Here is a 17956-nt window from a genome sequence, read left to right on the forward strand (position 1 = left end):
ATATATTTTATATTTGAAATGTACTTAATCATTACAAATGTGTAATTACAAATATATTTAAAAACACAAGATATACAAGTTTCATTAGAAATTACATTAAATATATTTTAGTTTGCCATAAATGATTGTCAGTACATTTGACATTACAATTAACCATATTTCTAAGACAATTATGCAATTACATATAAAGATTAATATTAAATCCTACTTACGAAGGTCAAAAACACTCTTAATTTCAACTAACTACCGTATTTTCTGGACTATAAGTCACACTTTTTTTCATAGTTTGGCTGGTCCTGCGACTTATAGTCAGGTGCGACTTATTTATCAAAATTAATTTGACATGAACCAAGAGAAATGAACCAAGAGAAAACATTACGTCTACAGCCGTGAGAGGGCGCTTTATGCTGCTCAGTGCTCCTGTAGTCTACACTGAAAACATAGAGTGCCCTCTCGCGGCTGTAGACGGTAATGCTTTCTCTTGGTGCTTGGTTCTAAATAAATGCGACTTACAGTCCGGTGCGACTTATATATGTTTTTTTCCTTATCATGACGTATTTTTGGACTGATGCGACTTATACTCAGGTGTGACTTATAGTCCGAAAAATACGGTACATTAAATATTAATGTAAACTATAATATATTTTAATTTTTGCCACAAATAGCATGCAAATAAATGTCTGAAAACCTTACATTCAGCTTGCACTCAAGTATATTCTTTTAAAATATATTATTACCATATTAAGTACACTCTTTAAAAGTAAACTTTACTTCTTTTTAACAAGGTGAATTTTGACAGAATTTTCATTTTTTGGTGAACTGCCCCTTTAAAGCACCACGCCAGCCTTTACGACTGCAATTAAGCTGTGTCAGATGACCCTTTGCTTGTTGAACATCTGTTATCTACAATCTCGTTTCAAACACAAGTTCTTTTTATTTCTTCACTGTAAATAAGGCTTCTTTTCCAATCCTGGATGATATTTTGGTCTTGTGGTGCTTGCACTCGTAACAGCCTTGGGCTTGCCAGTGTCCCTCAGGCTTCTGGGAAGATGAAATAGTGCGCTGTTTCAAGAGGAGCACACTGCTTCAGCCACAGGTTTAAATTAAGCGTGGTGGAGCACCGTCGGGGGGGAGGCCTCAAACCCCCTCCGGCCACATAGGAAAGAGAATAACTCATGTATGGCAGCATGAATGCACCGGCTGATACGCTAAATGTAAGCAAGAGGAGAGACACGGTAAGCGAGGGGTCAAGTCATCACACACGTATCGCTTGAGCAGGGCATGGTGCACGTTCTGCCGAGCTTATTTTGGTCTTGCACCACGACACACAAATCAAATATTAATGAGCAATGTGCGTCAGAAAAGAAGGCTGGAAAGTTTGTTTCCACTTTAGAGTAACAAAAAGAGAAAAATAAAAAAAACTTCTTTTACCTTGATAATTTCTTAAAATGTTCCTACCGTTCATAAACAAACAGGATCTCATTATTATGCTATTCTTTCCACAACTGTTCCTCCAGCAAAGAGTGAAGCATGTATTATATCTCATTCATATCTCATGTCTTCACAATGCTGATCCAACTCATGGAACAAGTCGTCTGTTTTGTATGTGCATGTGTGTGTGTGTGTGTGTGTGTGTGTGTGTGTGCATGTGTGTGTGTGTGTGTGTTGTCAACAGCAAGCATGTCCCCTTAGTGCTGGTGTTGTCCCTCAGGGATGTGTGTTTGCTAGCAGAGACCCTTCATCAGTCAGTCCAGTCTAAGTCCCTTGCTCATGCTTTCTGTGGGCCTGCTGGAATTCCTGTTTTGCTTGGGCCAGCATGTCCTTGTAGAACTGCATGCCTTCTTTCTTTTCCTTCAAGGCGTTCTTCAGAGCGGTTCTTAAGGATTCATTTTCTTCTAGTTGCAGTGCCAAACTGTATGGACAAAAAAATGCATTTAGTTACTCATCTGAAGCAACAAGATTGAGAAAGCATCACTATTACAATTGCTCATATTATATATAATGGTTTTAAATTGTTTAATGTTAATGTGTTTGGTCTTGCCGGAATAGATCTACACTGCTACTACAGCAAAAGAGCAAGTGGCGAGACTTGCTACAGCCAACACATCCACAACATGCTGCTGTGAGCATGTGAGAAATACTGCTGCTAACATATATAAGAAATAATCCCCATATAACATGCATCAAAATCACCCCGTAGTAGATCTATACAGGTGGGGCTGGAGAAGGTGGAGGGTTTCTGCAACTGCTACAGTATCTGAATGTTGAGCAGCAAGCTCTTTGACTGCTGATGCAAAAAGGAAACAATCAGTTATTGATTATATCAGATTGCACCATCTAGAGTCTCATGACAGAACACTGTATTTATTCTACAGACATGAATGGTACCCAGTGTGGCTAGTAAGTGCTATCATGTTCTAAGTTGAGGGTGAGGCTGCAGGAAAAGTGCATGATCCAAGTTTTCCTGATCAGACACGAGACATGCTTTATATTAAGCATTTCAAACTAAGCCTCCAGTTTAAAGCCACTTGTCAAATGTGTGTGCTGTTTAATTTCACAATGCATTTGTTTAATGTTTGACTTCATAACCTGGGTACATACTGAACTGCCAACCGTCACTGTCATTTCACTTCAACATAAAGGCAGTTTCAGTAAATAAAGGCGAGTGCAAGTGTCCAGTAAATTTGCAGTGTAAAGCTGCAAGGTTTTGCCAGCAGCAGGAAGGTGCCATCACATTAAAGACATGTTTAAAGCATTTCACGGGCAAAAGGTCTATGATATATTGTATATTGTCAATATTGTTGTGATGTATGAAGCATAGCTCACACAGAAGCCATTTCTTGTAGGTCAACGCTGCGAATCGAAGCTTGACCTTGAACACGTATGACCAAATTGAACCCATTGCCAAATTTGCACGGGATAATCTTTTACCCTTATTTAAATTTCCAGATCTCATGGATTGCTATATAAATTTCACTTCAGAACTAAATAACTTTGTATTTCAAACTCTGCAGATTTTCTCTGACAATCAGGACAAAATGCTGAGAACAAAATGAGTAATTCAGTGATCTAGATACTGGACATGTGTACTGTATATCTACTTTTCCACTTTAAGGAAAAACCTTATTCTTTGCTTAACTGTTCGATTAGAATATAATAGAGCTGGTTATACAAATGTGTCAGACAATGCCTTGGTAATGCAAATGTTCACAGATGGAATGAGATGTAAATGGTCACCTCTTTATAGAGGATGATCAGATATTTATGTTTGCGCTGCTCGAAAAGCATGCTTCTAGAATGAAACTAGTAGCCAGGAAATGACCAATCCTGAGCGGCGACATCACTATACTCTTTCTACCAGCTCGGTTCTCCAGTACAGAAATCCAAGCTGAAAATGGTTTGTAATCATGCTGTGCTGAAACAAGCTCAAGTGGAAATAACTGTAAACATTCTTTACCGTTCTTAGAGCTGTTGGGCTCAATGGTGGAAAACCAGCTTATTTGACAGTTGCTGAAACATCTTTTAGTACTACAATGAGGTTGCATGTAAATACTAAGTTTAGGAACAAAAGCCGTACCGTGCTTTGAGTTCACCAAGTTGAGCATCACGGGTGACATCAGAGGGACTTCTGGGAGACGAACCCTCCTGTTTGTCAGGGAGACCCAGAGTGCTGCCTGAGCTTCCTACATCAGGCAAAGAAAACCCAAAGGGTTTCAGTTTGAGATTGCTTTTTGATATAATATTCAATGAACCTTGGATATTACAATGTAATACTGGTTTCAGTGAGACTCCTATCATGAGAAATATCATTAAAATTCAGTCTACACGAGGTCATACAGAACCTGTTCTACTCCTATTAGATGTTTGCAGACTCGCTTCTTTCCTTAAGTCCAGTTTGGCCTTCTCCAGCTGCTGCTCCAGTAAGACTGAACGCTGCCATTCCAGTCTGAGTTTCTGCTCCGCTTCTGCACACTGGCGCTTCGCCTCTTCCTCACTGTCGCATAAATGAAGACAAACAGCCATTCCCTTGAAAACTCATTGCTTAGCCCATATGCCAGAGTTTCCCAAACGGGGTTTCGTGAGTTAATGAAAAGCTAGTAATTCATAATATTGTCTGTAAGATTATAATGAAAACAAGGGGCCACACGATTATTAAGATATCGCTTGCTGCAATTATCAAATCAAATCCTGTGATTTAATGAAATAATGCAGAGTGAAGCAGGAGCAGCTTGTGATCCAGTGTTTTCAGCGTTTCAGTTCACAGTAAACACAGTGAATAAAAGTTTAAAGTGCATATGGGAATGCAACGTATGCTTTTTTGTAAGAAAAATATACATTTTCAAAATGTAATAATCACTTTAATGTAGCTTGCACCAACAGTTGTACACAGAAGCAGCTCCAGGAGCATGACGTATGAGGTCAGCATTACACACGAGCCGGTGAGTCTCGGGAAAACCAACGTTTGTTAACGGGGCAAAGGAAGCAAAGTTTCCTTACTATAGCAAAGAAAAACCAGTCTCCTCTTGACTTATATCGAAATCCTCAGATATTCTTCTTTACGAATCTTAGTTTTGTACTTCTAATTAGTGACAGTTTTTTTGTTGTTTTTTATGTCTCCACGGTGTTTCTGCGTGTGTCAAATTTTCATTTTTGGGTGAACTAACCCTTTAACGTAAAATCGAAACGTTAAGTTAACATTAAATGGGTTTGGCTGACAAAACATTTTGGGAACCCCTGACATCAGTGCTGTTGAAGCTTTTGAAAGATTCCTTTATTAAGCAGATTCAATGGTTTCAAGTAGCATTCAAAGGGACACCATACACCTACATGCTCTTTCCAAACCCATGTAATGGAACACTACTGAAGATATTTTAAAGAATGTTACTCACAACATAGTCACTGTTTATGTCCTACCTGGTTTGCTGTACTTTACTCAGCTCCAGCAGTCTGTCTCTCTCCACACTGGCAGCTTGATAAAGAGCCTTATACTCAGCACACTGAGCCTGGAGAGCTGGATTTTTAACAGCACACTCGGGACAGGCTGCCTGTGCATCTCTGAAATAACATGCATTCCCTTCACTCACGTTGCCGTATTAGATAGAAGGAGATACTGAAGGAAGTGTGTGTGTCAGAGGTGTAAAGAAAACCGGAGTAAAACTACAGTGAAAATTACTCCACTACACGTTACAAGTGACCAATTCCAAAACAACTTGTTTCTTGAGTTTCTGATTTTAACAGTACTTATGTATTTTACTTATAATAAATGTAGGCTTGAATATGCACTAGTCAAAGAGACATGCCAGTGAAAAATGTTTAGTCAGAAAATCTCCGTTTATTTGTTGTCGACTAAGAATGATGATACCTGGCGGAGTTTGACTCCCTGCTGTTCTCATGTCGTGATTTCGAGGGCCTGATGTTAGTTTGACTCTTACACTGCTACAGACACACAAAACATGTATAAGCAGGAGTAACAGAAGACAGCACTGATGATGTGATGGGACGTGTGGTACCATGAGGGCGAGCTGCTGGATCTCCTGCTCCAGCTCTTTGACCTTGTTCTCCTTCTCTGACACCATGGCTCGGAGCTGCTGGATGAGCGAGGCGTGCTGCTGGGCCTGGCTGTGCAGATGTCTCTCCAGGCCCTGCTGAGCCTCCTCACGCTGGGAGCCGTTCTGACTGAGATGCCCGAGCATGGCCTGCCACTTGGACTGCTGCTTCTGTCAGAGGAGCGAGTCAGAGATCAGCCCTGCTCAAATATTCAATATCACCAGCTTGTGTTGGAGGAGAGAGTTCAGAGGTCAGTCATCTGTTTGGAATTCATACTGTTTGCTATTCTTGTTTGTTTGTTATTATTTACAAGAATATCTTTCTACAGTATATTACTATTTACAATAATGTCTGTTCGATGTCTTACATTAGATTTCATGTAAAACACAGGAATCCTTTAGATTAGGGAACACTATTCACTATTTACTAATTAGCATGATGAATATTGCTTGCATAGGCTGTTTGTTAGTACTTGTAAAGTACATAGTAATGCCTAGTTCTGCCTGGCCACATTCTGGATCCCTTAACCCACCCTATACATAAACATAACTACCATAACAACTACCTTACTTACTAATAAGCAGATAATTAGGAGTTTTCTGAGGGAAAAACTAATAGAGCTAATAGAGTGAATATGTGCAGCTTAATCTAAAGTGTTACCAAAATTCTGCTCATACTGTACATATCAGATAAGTTATTTTTTCATACAAAAATATTTATTTATATTTATTTTTATACATTAAATACTGTATACTGTATACAGGGTAAAATATTGTTATAGATTTATTCCTTACCATTATTAATGACATTGTTAACATTAATAAATGGTGTTGCAAAGTGGTGAAAAATTTCCAGTAAATTTCCGGAAACTTTACAAAAATCCTTGGAATGTTTCTGAAATTTATTGGAAATTCTCCACTTTTGCAGCACTATTAATGAATAACTATTAATTGAACATCGGAGTATTTTAATATACCGCTGTCTAACTGTTTAATCTTGAACCTTGGTGTATTTAAGCAGCTTGCAAGTCATACAGTATGTATTGGGTTCTTATAGTGTTTTCCCCAAAAAACTGGATTTTAGAATGTTCTTTATAGTAAAGAAGAAATGTTCACTGAAAGGTTCTTCGGAAAAACCAAAAATAACCCCCCCTTTTGAAAGCTTTGTTTTTAAGAGTGTATATATTTCCACATTCTGTCCTGAGTTATCCCACAGTAATTCCAGAATCAGTTACCAGTAAGGCATCGACCAGCTCATTGTCGTGTTTGCCTTTATCCAGCAGAGTGCTGATCTGGCTCTTCAGGGATTTGACTTCTGTGCTCAACACTTTGTTCCTGGATTTACAGGCCTCCAGTTTCTTCTTCATGTCTGAGTGCTCTTCAAGCAGAACTTCATAATCTACTGTGAGCTTCTGCAACGAGAGTCATTATTAAAATGTTATAATATAAATAGACCAAGGAAGATGTTTAATCAGCGTGCACAACCTCCAGTGTGTCCTTCCTCTCCCTCTCTATGTGACGGATGTGGCTGAGGTTTCTGTCTTGGGTCTTCAGTAGGACTCCTGTTCCCGGGATCTCCTCCTCCAGGCCGAGGTCACATAACTGCTTCCTGTGAGAGGACTGGCTCAGCTGCTGTTCCAGGTCACGCACCTTCAGTGTATAAAATGTTTAACAGTATTAAGTGACCAATGAATACTTGAATACACAGAGCAAATTCCAATAATGAAACCATGGAAGCCTGTTTCTATCATGGAATAGAAAAAAATCATTTTTTTCTTGGTATTAAAACTTGTTTGTCACACTTCTCAGAATTGTGAAATATAAACTCACAATTCAGACATTTAGAAGAAAAAAATTCAATTTTGAGATAAAGGGCCCTATTTTAACGATCTAAACGCAAAGTGTAAAGCGCACGGCGCAGGTGCACTCAGGGTGTGTCCAAATCCACTTTTACTATTTTAACGACAGAAAAACGGTCTGGGCGCATGGTCTAAACGGTCTATTCTCTTAATGAGTTATGGGTTATTTGGGCGTAGCGTGCAATAAACCAATCAGAGTCTCAACTTCCATTCCCTTTAAGAGCCATAATTAATTAGCCTACAAAAAATTATTATGCATTGCAATTCTTTAATTTGTAATATTTGTCATGTTTGTGTGCTGCTGTGCATCCTTGTGTTTAATAAGCAGCGTGTACGTGCGTTGTGGACCTGCTATACTAACACACTCTTTAAATAACAAAGAAAAAACAATGCGCCAGACTTTAGACCAGGTTTGAGTTGGTCTATGGCGCAGTCTATTTTCAGCTCCTTAAAATAGCAATGTGCCTGAACACACCTCTTTTTTAGACCAGCACGCCCATGTGCGCAAAAATGAGCGCAAATGCATTTGCTAATTTAACGACGTGGCGCTGGACTGAAACTAGCAAACACTCGTGTGCCTTGCGTCGCACTGCGCCGGGTGTATTATAGGGACCAAAAGGTTAATTAATATGTTTATGGTGTAGCAGAAACAAGCTTCCATATGGAATGATTGTTTAAAGCTAGCTCTAATTCTGTCCAATGTGTTTGTGATTAGTGGATAATGACTCTTTGGATACTTTTCCAGAGATTTATATATTTTATGAAAAATGTTAGAATAAATATAAAAGTATCATCATGATTATAACAGCATTTCTTTGTAATTTCAAGACAAATGTCAAAAATTTTGCAATATTATTTCAGAATTGCAAGAAAAAAAGCTACTTACAGTTTACAGTTACTTTAACTTTTTATTCCATGGTGAAAACAAACAAACAATTGTTTGGGTTTAAATTCACAATTCTGTTTTATCTCATAATACTGACTTTCTTCTCAGAATTGCAAGAATTGAAGATTCTGAATCACAACAAAAATTGTCTAAATTGTAAGATAGTTGTGAGACAATAGCAATATGTGACCCTGACCACAAAACCAGCCAAAACTGAGATTTATGCATCAGTGAAAGCTGACTAAATAATCTTTCCATTGATGCATGGTTTGTTAGGAGGACAATATTCAGCTGGGATACAACTCCTTGAAAATCTGGAATCTGAGGGTGAAGAAAAATTAATTAATAATTAATAATTATTTATTTAAATGAAATATTGAGAAAATCATCTTTAAAGTTGTTCAAATGAAGTTCTTAGCAATGCATATTACTAATAAAAAATTACATTTAATATATTTATAGTAGGGAATTTACAAATAAAGATATTTAGAAAATATCTATCATTTGGACCCATACAATGTATTGTTGGCTATTGCTACAAATATACCTTTGCTACTGCTTTTGTGCTCCAGGGTCAAATATATAAACTCTGAATTCTGCCTTTCTTTCTCGCAGTTTGGGTTTACATTTTGCAAATCTAAGTTTCTCACAATATCTCGCAATTTGGCTTTTTTTGGGGGGAATAATGCAGAAAAAAGACTTTAAACTCAGAAATGAAAGGTAAAAAAGAGTCTATTTTGAATGACAAATTTCAATTATGAAAGAGCACTTTTGCTTTGCTTTTAAAAATGCCCAAAACAGAACAGCCATTCTCAGTGCATGAAAGCTGATAAACTTGTATCCGTATCTAAAGTTGAGCATGCAGTCACCCGCTATGTTCTGAAGACTCACTCTGTTCTGAAGGGCGAGGATCTGTTGAGAACGTCCTCTCCAGCCTCCCGGGTTACACAGTAACTGCTGAATATTGACGTCCTCGCCCACCTCACAGCTCAACACCTGACAAAACACTTCAACTAAACCATCACATGATTAAAAATGATGCTTACTGAAACCATTTATTGTGAGCGAACCTTGTGTGCTATTTTGAACTCTTGTTTGAAGGTCTGGATCTGGTTGCGGTATTCAGTCATTTTGAGTTGGGCTGTAGATAGTTTCTCCTGCAGGGATTTTACTACGGGACTGTTCTACACAAAAACACATTGAAAAGAATGTCACTCAAAACAGTTGCAAATGTCTAATCAGTGATGATCAACACAATATTACCTCAAGATGGTCGTTCTCAGTCCTTGAATCCTGTTTTTTGGTTGTCTTCTTGCCAGGATTAAGTAACAGTGTGGCCTGAAGCTGATAAAACAGGAATGATATTGATGAAACACCAGTGAGAAGAAGCTGACAGAAGCAGCGTTCAACACATCATGCTGCACCACAGCACAGTGCACATAAACATCAAAAGAGTTAATGATTCTGTTTTATCTTTACCTCTTTCTCCAGTTCTTTGACTCGATTGTTTGCTTGTTTAGTTTTGGTCTTCTCTCGTTCTATTTCAGCAGCTAATTCTCGAGTCTTTTTTGACAGTTCCACAATTTTGGTTGCTGCTGCATCTCCTGCCAGACCAGCAATACCTTCAGAAAGAAAGCACAAAAGAGACTGTCACACACTCATTATACCCCAGACTCAATGCACCTAATTATAAGTTATAAACACTAATGTTTTTAAAAGAAAATGCATATTTTTGTTTAACATGGATGCATTAAATTAATACCAAATTATTTAATCTATTTCAAAAAATATTTTGCTCATAAAAGCCTCGAGCAGTGCAACACGTTTCGGGATGTAACTGTTTTTGGGCCACTATCAAGCTCAAACAATAGAAACAGTGCAGTGTTTACCTGCTAAAGCCAGTCTTTCCTCCTCTCTCTTCTTCTTCAGGTGTTTTATCTCGAAGTCTTTCTCACTGAGCAGTTTATGAAGTCTGCCGTTCTCATCTCTCAGCTCCCTCACATGATCAAGCAGTTGCTCGTTTTCATTCTGCATCACTCTGAATTAGAGTACAATTACTGTTTAATTAATACACAGACAGTGCATATCGAATTAACACATGGTAAGTATATGTGTGTGTGTGTGTGTGTGTGTGTGTTTTATAAGTTATATAGTTATGCAATTTTGAATAACTAAAAATTAGAGAAGGAGAACCCATGCAGAGGTTATTAGAATTTTAAAAGAAAGTGATTAAAACGGAAAAAAATGAGCAGGTCTCATTTCTGGCATGATGGACTGTGTTGTTGTCCTGAATTATATTATGATTATATTTGTGATTGCAACTCTCATGTGTCACCTTGTGTTGAACAGATGCATCATGTCATCATCCTCTTCTGTGAGGTTTATATTGTCCAGAGCGTTTGAGTCGATCTTCTTCATCTCCTGTCTTCTCTGGATGCGCTGCACTTGTTGCTCCTGAAGAGCTTGAAACTGAAGCCTCAGCTGCTCCTTTATCTCATCACTGTCACCATCCATCACTGAGAGATCAGAGACAACATGACACATCTGACACATGGCGTGAGAGCTTGCTTATGCAAACTAATGCAGTTATACATGAGAGCTGTCCAAACATGCTTCAAAGAAAGAAAGAGAGAACATTACACCTGCTTCAGCCCATTTACACGGCTTGTCTTGGGTTTTTTTTTACTATTATGTTACTGTGTTAATGTTTATAAATTCTAACATGAATCTATAAACCCATTATTTATGATGATATATGTATGATATTAGAGAAATGTCGATTATTTTAGACAAATTAAAGTTTAAGTTAGCATTATTATACAGTCCGGAGAGGATTCTCAAGCGGTCCGATTACACCTGAACAAAAACTTACCGCACTATTTCAGATTCCGATCAACATAGTTAAGAATTGGCATTGTTATTGATATGGTTATGGTTATAAATTCATAAAAAAATATACATATCTAAGAGAGTATAGCCCGTGATTGAACAGACACTGAAGGTTTCGCGAGTTTTCCTGTCTGTTTGTAAACACGACCGTCTCCTTGGAAACGCGTTGCCACGCTCTCAGAGAAAAAAGGTACAAAAGATGTCACTGGAGCTTTACTTTTGATTCAAAGTATTACTATGTACTATTTAGGTACTAATATGTGCACCTAAGGTACTAAAATGTAACTTCAGGTCCCTAAAAAACACCCTTGAGGGATAAATAAGGCACAATTGTGTACCTTTTGAAAGGGTGATAGTTTTTGTACCTTTTTTTCTAAAAGCATAGGAAGCGCGTGGTCACTTGTTACAAATAATTCATAACAACAGGAATGTAACACACACTATATAAAAATGTTAGAATTGTAAAAATGTTAGAGGCCGAAACAATCAACAAACGCCTAAAAGAAATAACTAAATTAATTATCAGAGAGAGAGAGAACGTGAGAGGGGTTCTTAAAAAAAGTATAATCTGAGGAACCCTTTCACTATAAAGAACCTTTAGCCTAGAATGTCCTTAAAGTTTGCATAGTGTCATTGTACATTGTACATCTTATTTTTATTATTGCTAAATCAGTCTCAGATCCTGAAAAGGTGTTTGTTCATATTTGTTCTGAATCTCAGTGATATTGAGATGGTACCGAAGACCTGCAAGTCCAAAATATCTTACTCTGACACTCAGTATGTACTTACACACTAGAAACTAGGCAACATCATCTATAGAGATGAGCAAACCTGAGGCCAGCAGGGGGTCTCTGTGGTCTTTACAAATCCAGACGAATAGCAGTGACAGGCATTTCTGCCCAGTGTCTAAGTAACTTGCAGTTACTGGGTGTGATGGGCTGTTTCAATAGTTCATATACTCCATGATGAAATCAAAATAACATAATTAGGTAATTCCTGTAAGTACATTGTGTGCAATTCAAACTTACACAATGTTCTTTCATTCTTAAAATACTGAACATAATGAAACTACACGTCTTTCTGTTCCCATAATCTTTCCCCTATAATTTGTCCAATAAAATACATCCATCATACTCCTGTAATGTCAAAAATATTAAAGAAATAAATTATTCTAATCACATGAATTGGATAAAAAAAAAATAATAGTACATAAAAATAAAATAAAAAATCTATTTCTTCTCTGCTCTCATTTCCTAATCTAAACCTGATGTTTTATGCTTCCTTGTACAACACCTATTATTTTAAGGGTTGATATAATTTGTGCACTCCAATGGAAAAAAAAAAAATATATATATATATATATATATATAAATAAATAATTTTGTGATGATAATTATTTGTGTCTGTTGTCTATCTTCTCTATGTTTTACATAAATGTAGTGTAAACGGTGACTTGTTAGATCTACAAAAAGGGCAAATAATAAAAACAAGTCAACCACATGATAATGACTTCTACACGAAACATGGCAAGACCTCATCAAAGAAGAAAAAGGGCCAGAAATACACACACATCACAGTAACACAAGGGTGTGAAATGAGCAGAGTTTATTGGAATTACAACCGTTTATATTGGCAAAGATAAACACACTTTCAGCTGAGATCCTCAAAATATATATCACTCTAAAAGTACAATTTGTGTCCTTTTTGAAATATGAAAAAAAGTGCATTAATTACCTCACAGTAACAAAATAAATCTACAAAAGAACAAGCTTGTCTTCTTCCTCATGACACTGGAGCAGTGGTGAAGTCCCCGTATTGTGTTCAATGCATTGTACAATTTCAGATGATGGTTCGTTAGGTTTGTGGTCCTGGAATTTCATTCGTCTATTGACTTAATTGATACAAGAACGAATCTTGAGTTACAAAGTGCAAAGATCTTAATGTCACAGCTCTGTGCTGAAACAAGAGCAGCAGCATTTAGCAGAAATAACACTAATCCAAATATTTTCAGTAACCAAAAAAAATCTAAAATCATCAGTTTGATCACTGATATGATACATAAATAATAGTTGGCAATAGCTGCAATTCCGTTTCATACAGTACAATGTTTCTTAAACATGACAGGCAATGTCATGAAAACGCAATTTTAAAAATAAAACAGTTTAAAGAGATTACTTTTTTCTTAAAAAAACAAAAACAGTCCTAAATTATATGTTAGCAATAAATACAAAGGGACCCCTCAACAGCTGGTATTTTTAGGATATCGCAAGAATCACTTTTTTTCCACTGCCTTCTGCTCTAACGCTTTCTGTGCATCGTGAGGTTTGAGAACGTACTCTTTGTACATAGAGTAGATCACTCCTGCAAACAAAAAGACAAAATAGTGCATTAAACGATGCTTCCTCTGTAACTCTGAGGAAGGACGCATGTGTAAGCACCTCACCTAAAGTCATGGCTCCCACCACGAAGCCCTGCGCAGCCACACGCATGTGAATCAGGTGCACGGACATCTTCGTGTCTCCTCTGGTCTTCAGTTTGTACAGTCTGTACGCCACGATGCCAAAGAACCCAGCCAACCCTAAAAAGACATCACAGACACATGAAATATCACACATCACACCGCTGAGCTGATCTATTGTAAGGGCTAATGTTATGCATTTCTGTGTTTTAATATAAAGCCATGTGACTTAATAATTAGATACTAACTGCATACGTGAGAAAGTAACAAGTTATAATGTTTAAATGGTTTACCTGCAGGGACAAATGGATTCTCTTTGGCTTTTCTGATGAACTTGGAATCATTGTCTTCATATTCCATGACAGTCATCTTGACTAAAACGCAATATTGAATAAAGATTAGAGGTCACAAATTAAATGCCACAGTGTCATTCTCTGACACTTTTTACACTAGATAACCATAAAACATTCTCGATCACACTAAGCTTTTCTGTTGTTACAGGTTTATAAGTTGCCAGTTGCCACATCAATTAATCAATAAATGAGCTAATATCAGCCAGTGAAATGGTCAATAAATTAGTAAAGTACTAAGTTATTATAGGCACATTGTTTTTAATTCTGAATTGTACCATATTGTACTGTAAAACGGAAGATATTTTTATTATTTATTTATTTTTAACTTGACTTTAGGTCATTTGTGTGTTGTAGCAAGAGGATGTTAATGATATTTCCATAAAAACATCAAGAAAACTGAAAGGAAAGTTAAACTGATGACGAGTTGAGCAAGAGATTACTATTGACATGTTTTGTGAAGGTCAAACGAAGCATACAGGCCACTTAATAAACGATTTTACACAGTTCTTACTTGAAAAAAATGATGTACATATGTAATCAAATATAAACAGCAATGACAGTCTTTTGATTTACATCTTAATATCAGCTTTCAATGAAAAGATGCGACATTTCCTCAAGAGTTAGCAGTTTCTGGGAGCACACAAAATCACTGTCGCTGTTTGTAATTAACCTATAATATTTTATTATATTTGGAAAACAATCAGATATTAAATTAAGTTTATAAAATACCTGTTTGAAGCTGTTGTGTAGCTGTCCTTTCTGCCGGTTCCCGGTTGAGAGCTGTACGCGTGACTGTCTGCCTGCCAGGAAACAAAGTGATGTAATATGGCGTACGTCAAAGTGACGTAGCTATACGCGTTTTACAAAATAAAAGTTTTTTCCCCCAAAACGATTGTGCAGCAAACAGTGCGTTTTCGGAATATAAATCGTCTATTTTGTCACGAAAAAAATATAACAATTGAGTTCATTCAGGAGTAAAACAACAACAAAAAAGGGTAATTATTTATATGCATGTTTGAAATCATACGTTTTCACTGAAATTTTATTTTGAAGAAATAGGAATTTGAAACGAGTTTGTTTCCAGTGAAGGGGCGTGACCCTTGCGTGCAAGTGCATGGGTTCTGGTCAGCAGTTCATTGCGTCTACATAAACAGCCTGTACTTTACAATTTATCTTCAAAGACAGGAAATTACTCTGTTTATCTACGTCTCAGTATTATTTTACGTTTATATTAGGTTGTGCAATATTATTTGCATCATATTTACGACGTTTAACGCACCTTTTGAACATGCCACATATGTGAACAAATTACAGATAAATGTATATTGACTGCACGGTAGCTACTATACTGAAGTTCTGCTAAATCAGCAGATAGCCAGTGATTGCTCGTCTGCATCATTACCGTGTTTTGTTTTATGGAGCTCCTTCATTTTTATCATTAACTACAAAAAGCTCACAGGAACAGTTCCACTGTAGAGAACTTATTGTATAAACTCTGAAAACATGTACTTTTAACAGGATTCAAAATATATGATGTTTACTCTGGTATGTTTAAGTTCTTCAAATTCTACTATTCATGTTATAACTGAGGTTGTATGCATAAGTTATTATCTGTATGTATGTCTTGTCTGAACTCAAAATTGATCAAATATTAAGTGTTATGAACAAATTAAATGCTCAGCATCTGAACTGTAATACTGAAATGAGTCGCTACATGGCTGTTAGATAAAAGCTGAGTCATTGTGAGTTTGTGTAATATAAGCAGTGCTTGTTTACTATAGGCATTGTGCTATATAATAGCCTACATAAGGTAGCAATGAATGTATTATATATTACTGTAAATTACATGCAGATATAGGCCTTTGATGTTATTTATTAAAGCGTGGGTTATGTTATACATACACATACCTATATGTTGACAACGTAATAGCCAATTAGTAAGGATGATTCAAACTTGCTTAGGGTGCAAACTCATGATGAATGGTGCAAAAACATGATTCACAGGTGGTGCCAAATAAATTCTCTATCTCTCTCTCTATACATAATTAGAATAATAAGAATAAAAGTTGCAAGCATTTTTATGGATGATTTCTATTTTATGGATGCACACTTGAAATTGATTCTTAATAGTTTCATAGTCTTCCTTAGCTGGCCTTGTAATCATGTGCGGTTTTATTTTGTTGTTCATGTTTTCATAATGTTATGTAATTCAAGTCTGTTGTCATAAGTCATGTTTATATTTGTTCAGTTTCTCACAGTGTTTATTTGTTCAAAAAGCAAGCCGCTTTGTGTTCATGATACTGAAGCAGAGATCTCGATTGTTGGGATCTCTTTAAGATTTACAGTTGTTTTTAGTAGTTTTAAATAACCAGTTTAATCATTTTTTTCAGTTTTTTTTTATGTTTTTGTTAAATTGCACAGATGCGGATTGTTGAATATACAGTATGCCCAATGTATGCCAATGTGTGTTTATTACAAATTTGTCCAATTAATAATTAGGTAGGTTTGTCTTTGCTTTGTAAGCCTCCTGCATGATATTTTCAGTGGTTTTAAAAAAGTGTTGGGGACAAAATCATCTGTGGCAAAAAGTGGTAGGGATCTGAATCACCCGCGGATTATGCCTATGAAAAACAAATGTTTTAAGAGTAATAGGAAATTTACAAATGTGGTGTCATAAAAATAATTTATGCTGTTGTAGTAATAAGCAACAGAGAGAATGTTAGTTTATAATTTGATAGTTTTTATTGTTGAAATTGCTCCAAATAAACACAATCAGATTATTAAAAAAAAACAAGATTTCCACTTTGAAATTCGTAGATTCATGTTGATAAGAAATCAGTAGATGTCTCAAATTAAAAAGTACTTGTTTTCTAAACTATGGATAATGCTGGTGATGAATTGCTTCTTACATTTCTAAGTTGTAAATTATTTGACAAGTGTCTGCTAAATGAATAATGAAACATGCAAAGGAAAATATTTTCTATAATATCTAGGCTAGCGAATAAACCATATAAGGAATAATGAAAACATTGTTAAATGCAGTGGTGGGCCGTCAGGGTCAGCAGGGCCTTCTCTGCTGGCCCTATAAAAATAAAATTGTGTGAAAACGCTTTTTGTATTATTATTATTTAGGTATCATTTTCATTTGTGTGATGTCCACAAAATTGCCTATGATTAGTTTCGTTAAGGTTGATCTGGAATATCCTACATAAAAAAGTCTGCGCCAGCACTACTAGTGCTAACCTTTTGGTCAAAGATGTCACATCTGATTTTTAACGCGCATTAGTGACAGAATCATCAGCCAATCAAATTTTGACATTCCATGACAGCACGCCGTCTGGGTCTAGCGATGTGCCCAGTGCTGCCCCCAGCGTTTAGTTGGGAATTTCCAAGGTATGAAAGTGAAGTTCAACGAAAAGAAAATGACAGTCGCAGTCGCCAGCGCCTACACCAGATCTGGTTGCCGATCTACTAAAAAAGAATTTTTCAAGGCGCTCTTTTGCCGACAAAAGAGGAATAACTGAGAAAGGAAGACCTACATCCAAACTGAATTTGCTAACAAAGGTTTTGTGCATTTCAAAGATTTCAACTATGAGTGCTATGAGTGGCTAACAGCTAGCACCGAGCAGAAGCTATTTGGCCATGTTTCCTTTTGTAATATGGAATGACAGATGCATGGACTTTATTTACAGTGACAGGTGAGTGCTTTATTATTTGATGAGTATTGAATCATGCACATTGTTATGGAGGTGTACGTGGTGGTTGATAATACTGTGGCGATGTGAGTGGATGTCCAGCATTTGTACACTTTTGCTGCTGTGGTCGTGTCGTCATTTAAGTGTGATGTGACTGTGCATAGTAACCCGTGTATTGGTGGATTACTTTTACTGATCCATGTAGGGAAATTATTCTGCATTTAACCCATCCTAATCTAGCCTACTGTTGAACAGCTGTCATTGTTGTTG

General features: G+C 36.6%; 2 protein-coding genes across 5 annotated transcripts; both read right to left on the reverse strand.

The window, feature by feature from the left end:
* Window positions 1-1688: 1688 nt before the first annotated feature.
* Window positions 1689-12077, reverse strand: ccdc13 (coiled-coil domain containing 13). Of its 4 annotated transcripts, none has more exons than XM_059502515.1 (15): window positions 12012-12077; window positions 10627-10807; window positions 10181-10329; window positions 9771-9913; window positions 9555-9635; window positions 9362-9475; window positions 9183-9287; window positions 7032-7196; window positions 6782-6958; window positions 5511-5717; window positions 5363-5436; window positions 4915-5055; window positions 3843-3994; window positions 3578-3683; window positions 1689-1912 (listed from the first exon to the last, which is right to left on the reverse strand). In XM_059502515.1, the coding sequence occupies exons 2-15, from the start codon at window positions 10803-10805 to the stop codon at window positions 1756-1758; spliced, it is 1950 nt and encodes a 649-aa protein (XP_059358498.1). In that variant the 5' UTR covers window positions 10806-10807; window positions 12012-12077; the 3' UTR covers window positions 1689-1755. The 4 variants fall into 4 exon arrangements, with proteins under 4 accessions (XP_059358498.1, XP_059358497.1, XP_059358496.1 ...); XM_059502514.1 differs by lacking the exon at window positions 12012-12077 and adding an exon at window positions 11164-11297; XM_059502513.1 differs by lacking the exon at window positions 12012-12077 and adding an exon at window positions 11164-11297 and having other exon boundaries at window positions 5363-5433; window positions 10627-10903.
* Window positions 12078-13357: 1280 nt separating this feature from the next.
* On the reverse strand, window positions 13358-14855 carry higd1a (HIG1 hypoxia inducible domain family, member 1A). Its single transcript, XM_059500987.1, has 4 exons — window positions 14721-14855; window positions 13932-14012; window positions 13624-13758; window positions 13358-13541 (listed from the first exon to the last, which is right to left on the reverse strand). Exons 2-4 carry the CDS (start codon window positions 14005-14007, stop codon window positions 13453-13455), a joined length of 300 nt encoding a protein of 99 aa, XP_059356970.1. The 5' UTR covers window positions 14008-14012; window positions 14721-14855; the 3' UTR covers window positions 13358-13452.
* Between the last annotated feature and the right edge of the window lie 3101 nt (window positions 14856-17956).

Source organism: Carassius carassius, chromosome 20, assembly GCF_963082965.1.
Source record: "Carassius carassius chromosome 20, fCarCar2.1, whole genome shotgun sequence".
Classification (NCBI taxonomy): Eukaryota; Metazoa; Chordata; class Actinopteri; order Cypriniformes; family Cyprinidae; genus Carassius; species Carassius carassius.

Excerpts from the sequence above, each read along its gene's own strand:
- ccdc13 (XM_059502512.1), bottom strand. The coding sequence starts at position 10,844 with ATGTGTCAGATGTGTCATGTTGTCTCTGATCTCTCAGTGATGGATGGT. Across the intron at positions 9,288-9,361 it reads AGTTCAAAATAGCACACAAG|GTGTTGAGCTGTGAGGTGGG; the intron begins GTTCGCTCACAA and ends GTGTTTTGTCAG. Across the intron at positions 6,959-7,031 it reads AGAGGAAGGACACACTGGAG|AAGCTCACAGTAGATTATGA; the intron begins GTTGTGCACGCT and ends CTCTCGTTGCAG.
- higd1a (XM_059500987.1), bottom strand. The coding sequence starts at position 14,007 with ATGACTGTCATGGAATATGAAGACAATGATTCCAAGTTCATCAGAAAA. Across the intron at positions 13,759-13,931 it reads GAATCCATTTGTCCCTGCAG|GGTTGGCTGGGTTCTTTGGC; the intron begins GTAAACCATTTA and ends ATGTCTTTTTAG. Across the intron at positions 13,542-13,623 it reads GGTGGGAGCCATGACTTTAG|GAGTGATCTACTCTATGTAC; the intron begins GTGAGGTGCTTA and ends TTTTGTTTGCAG.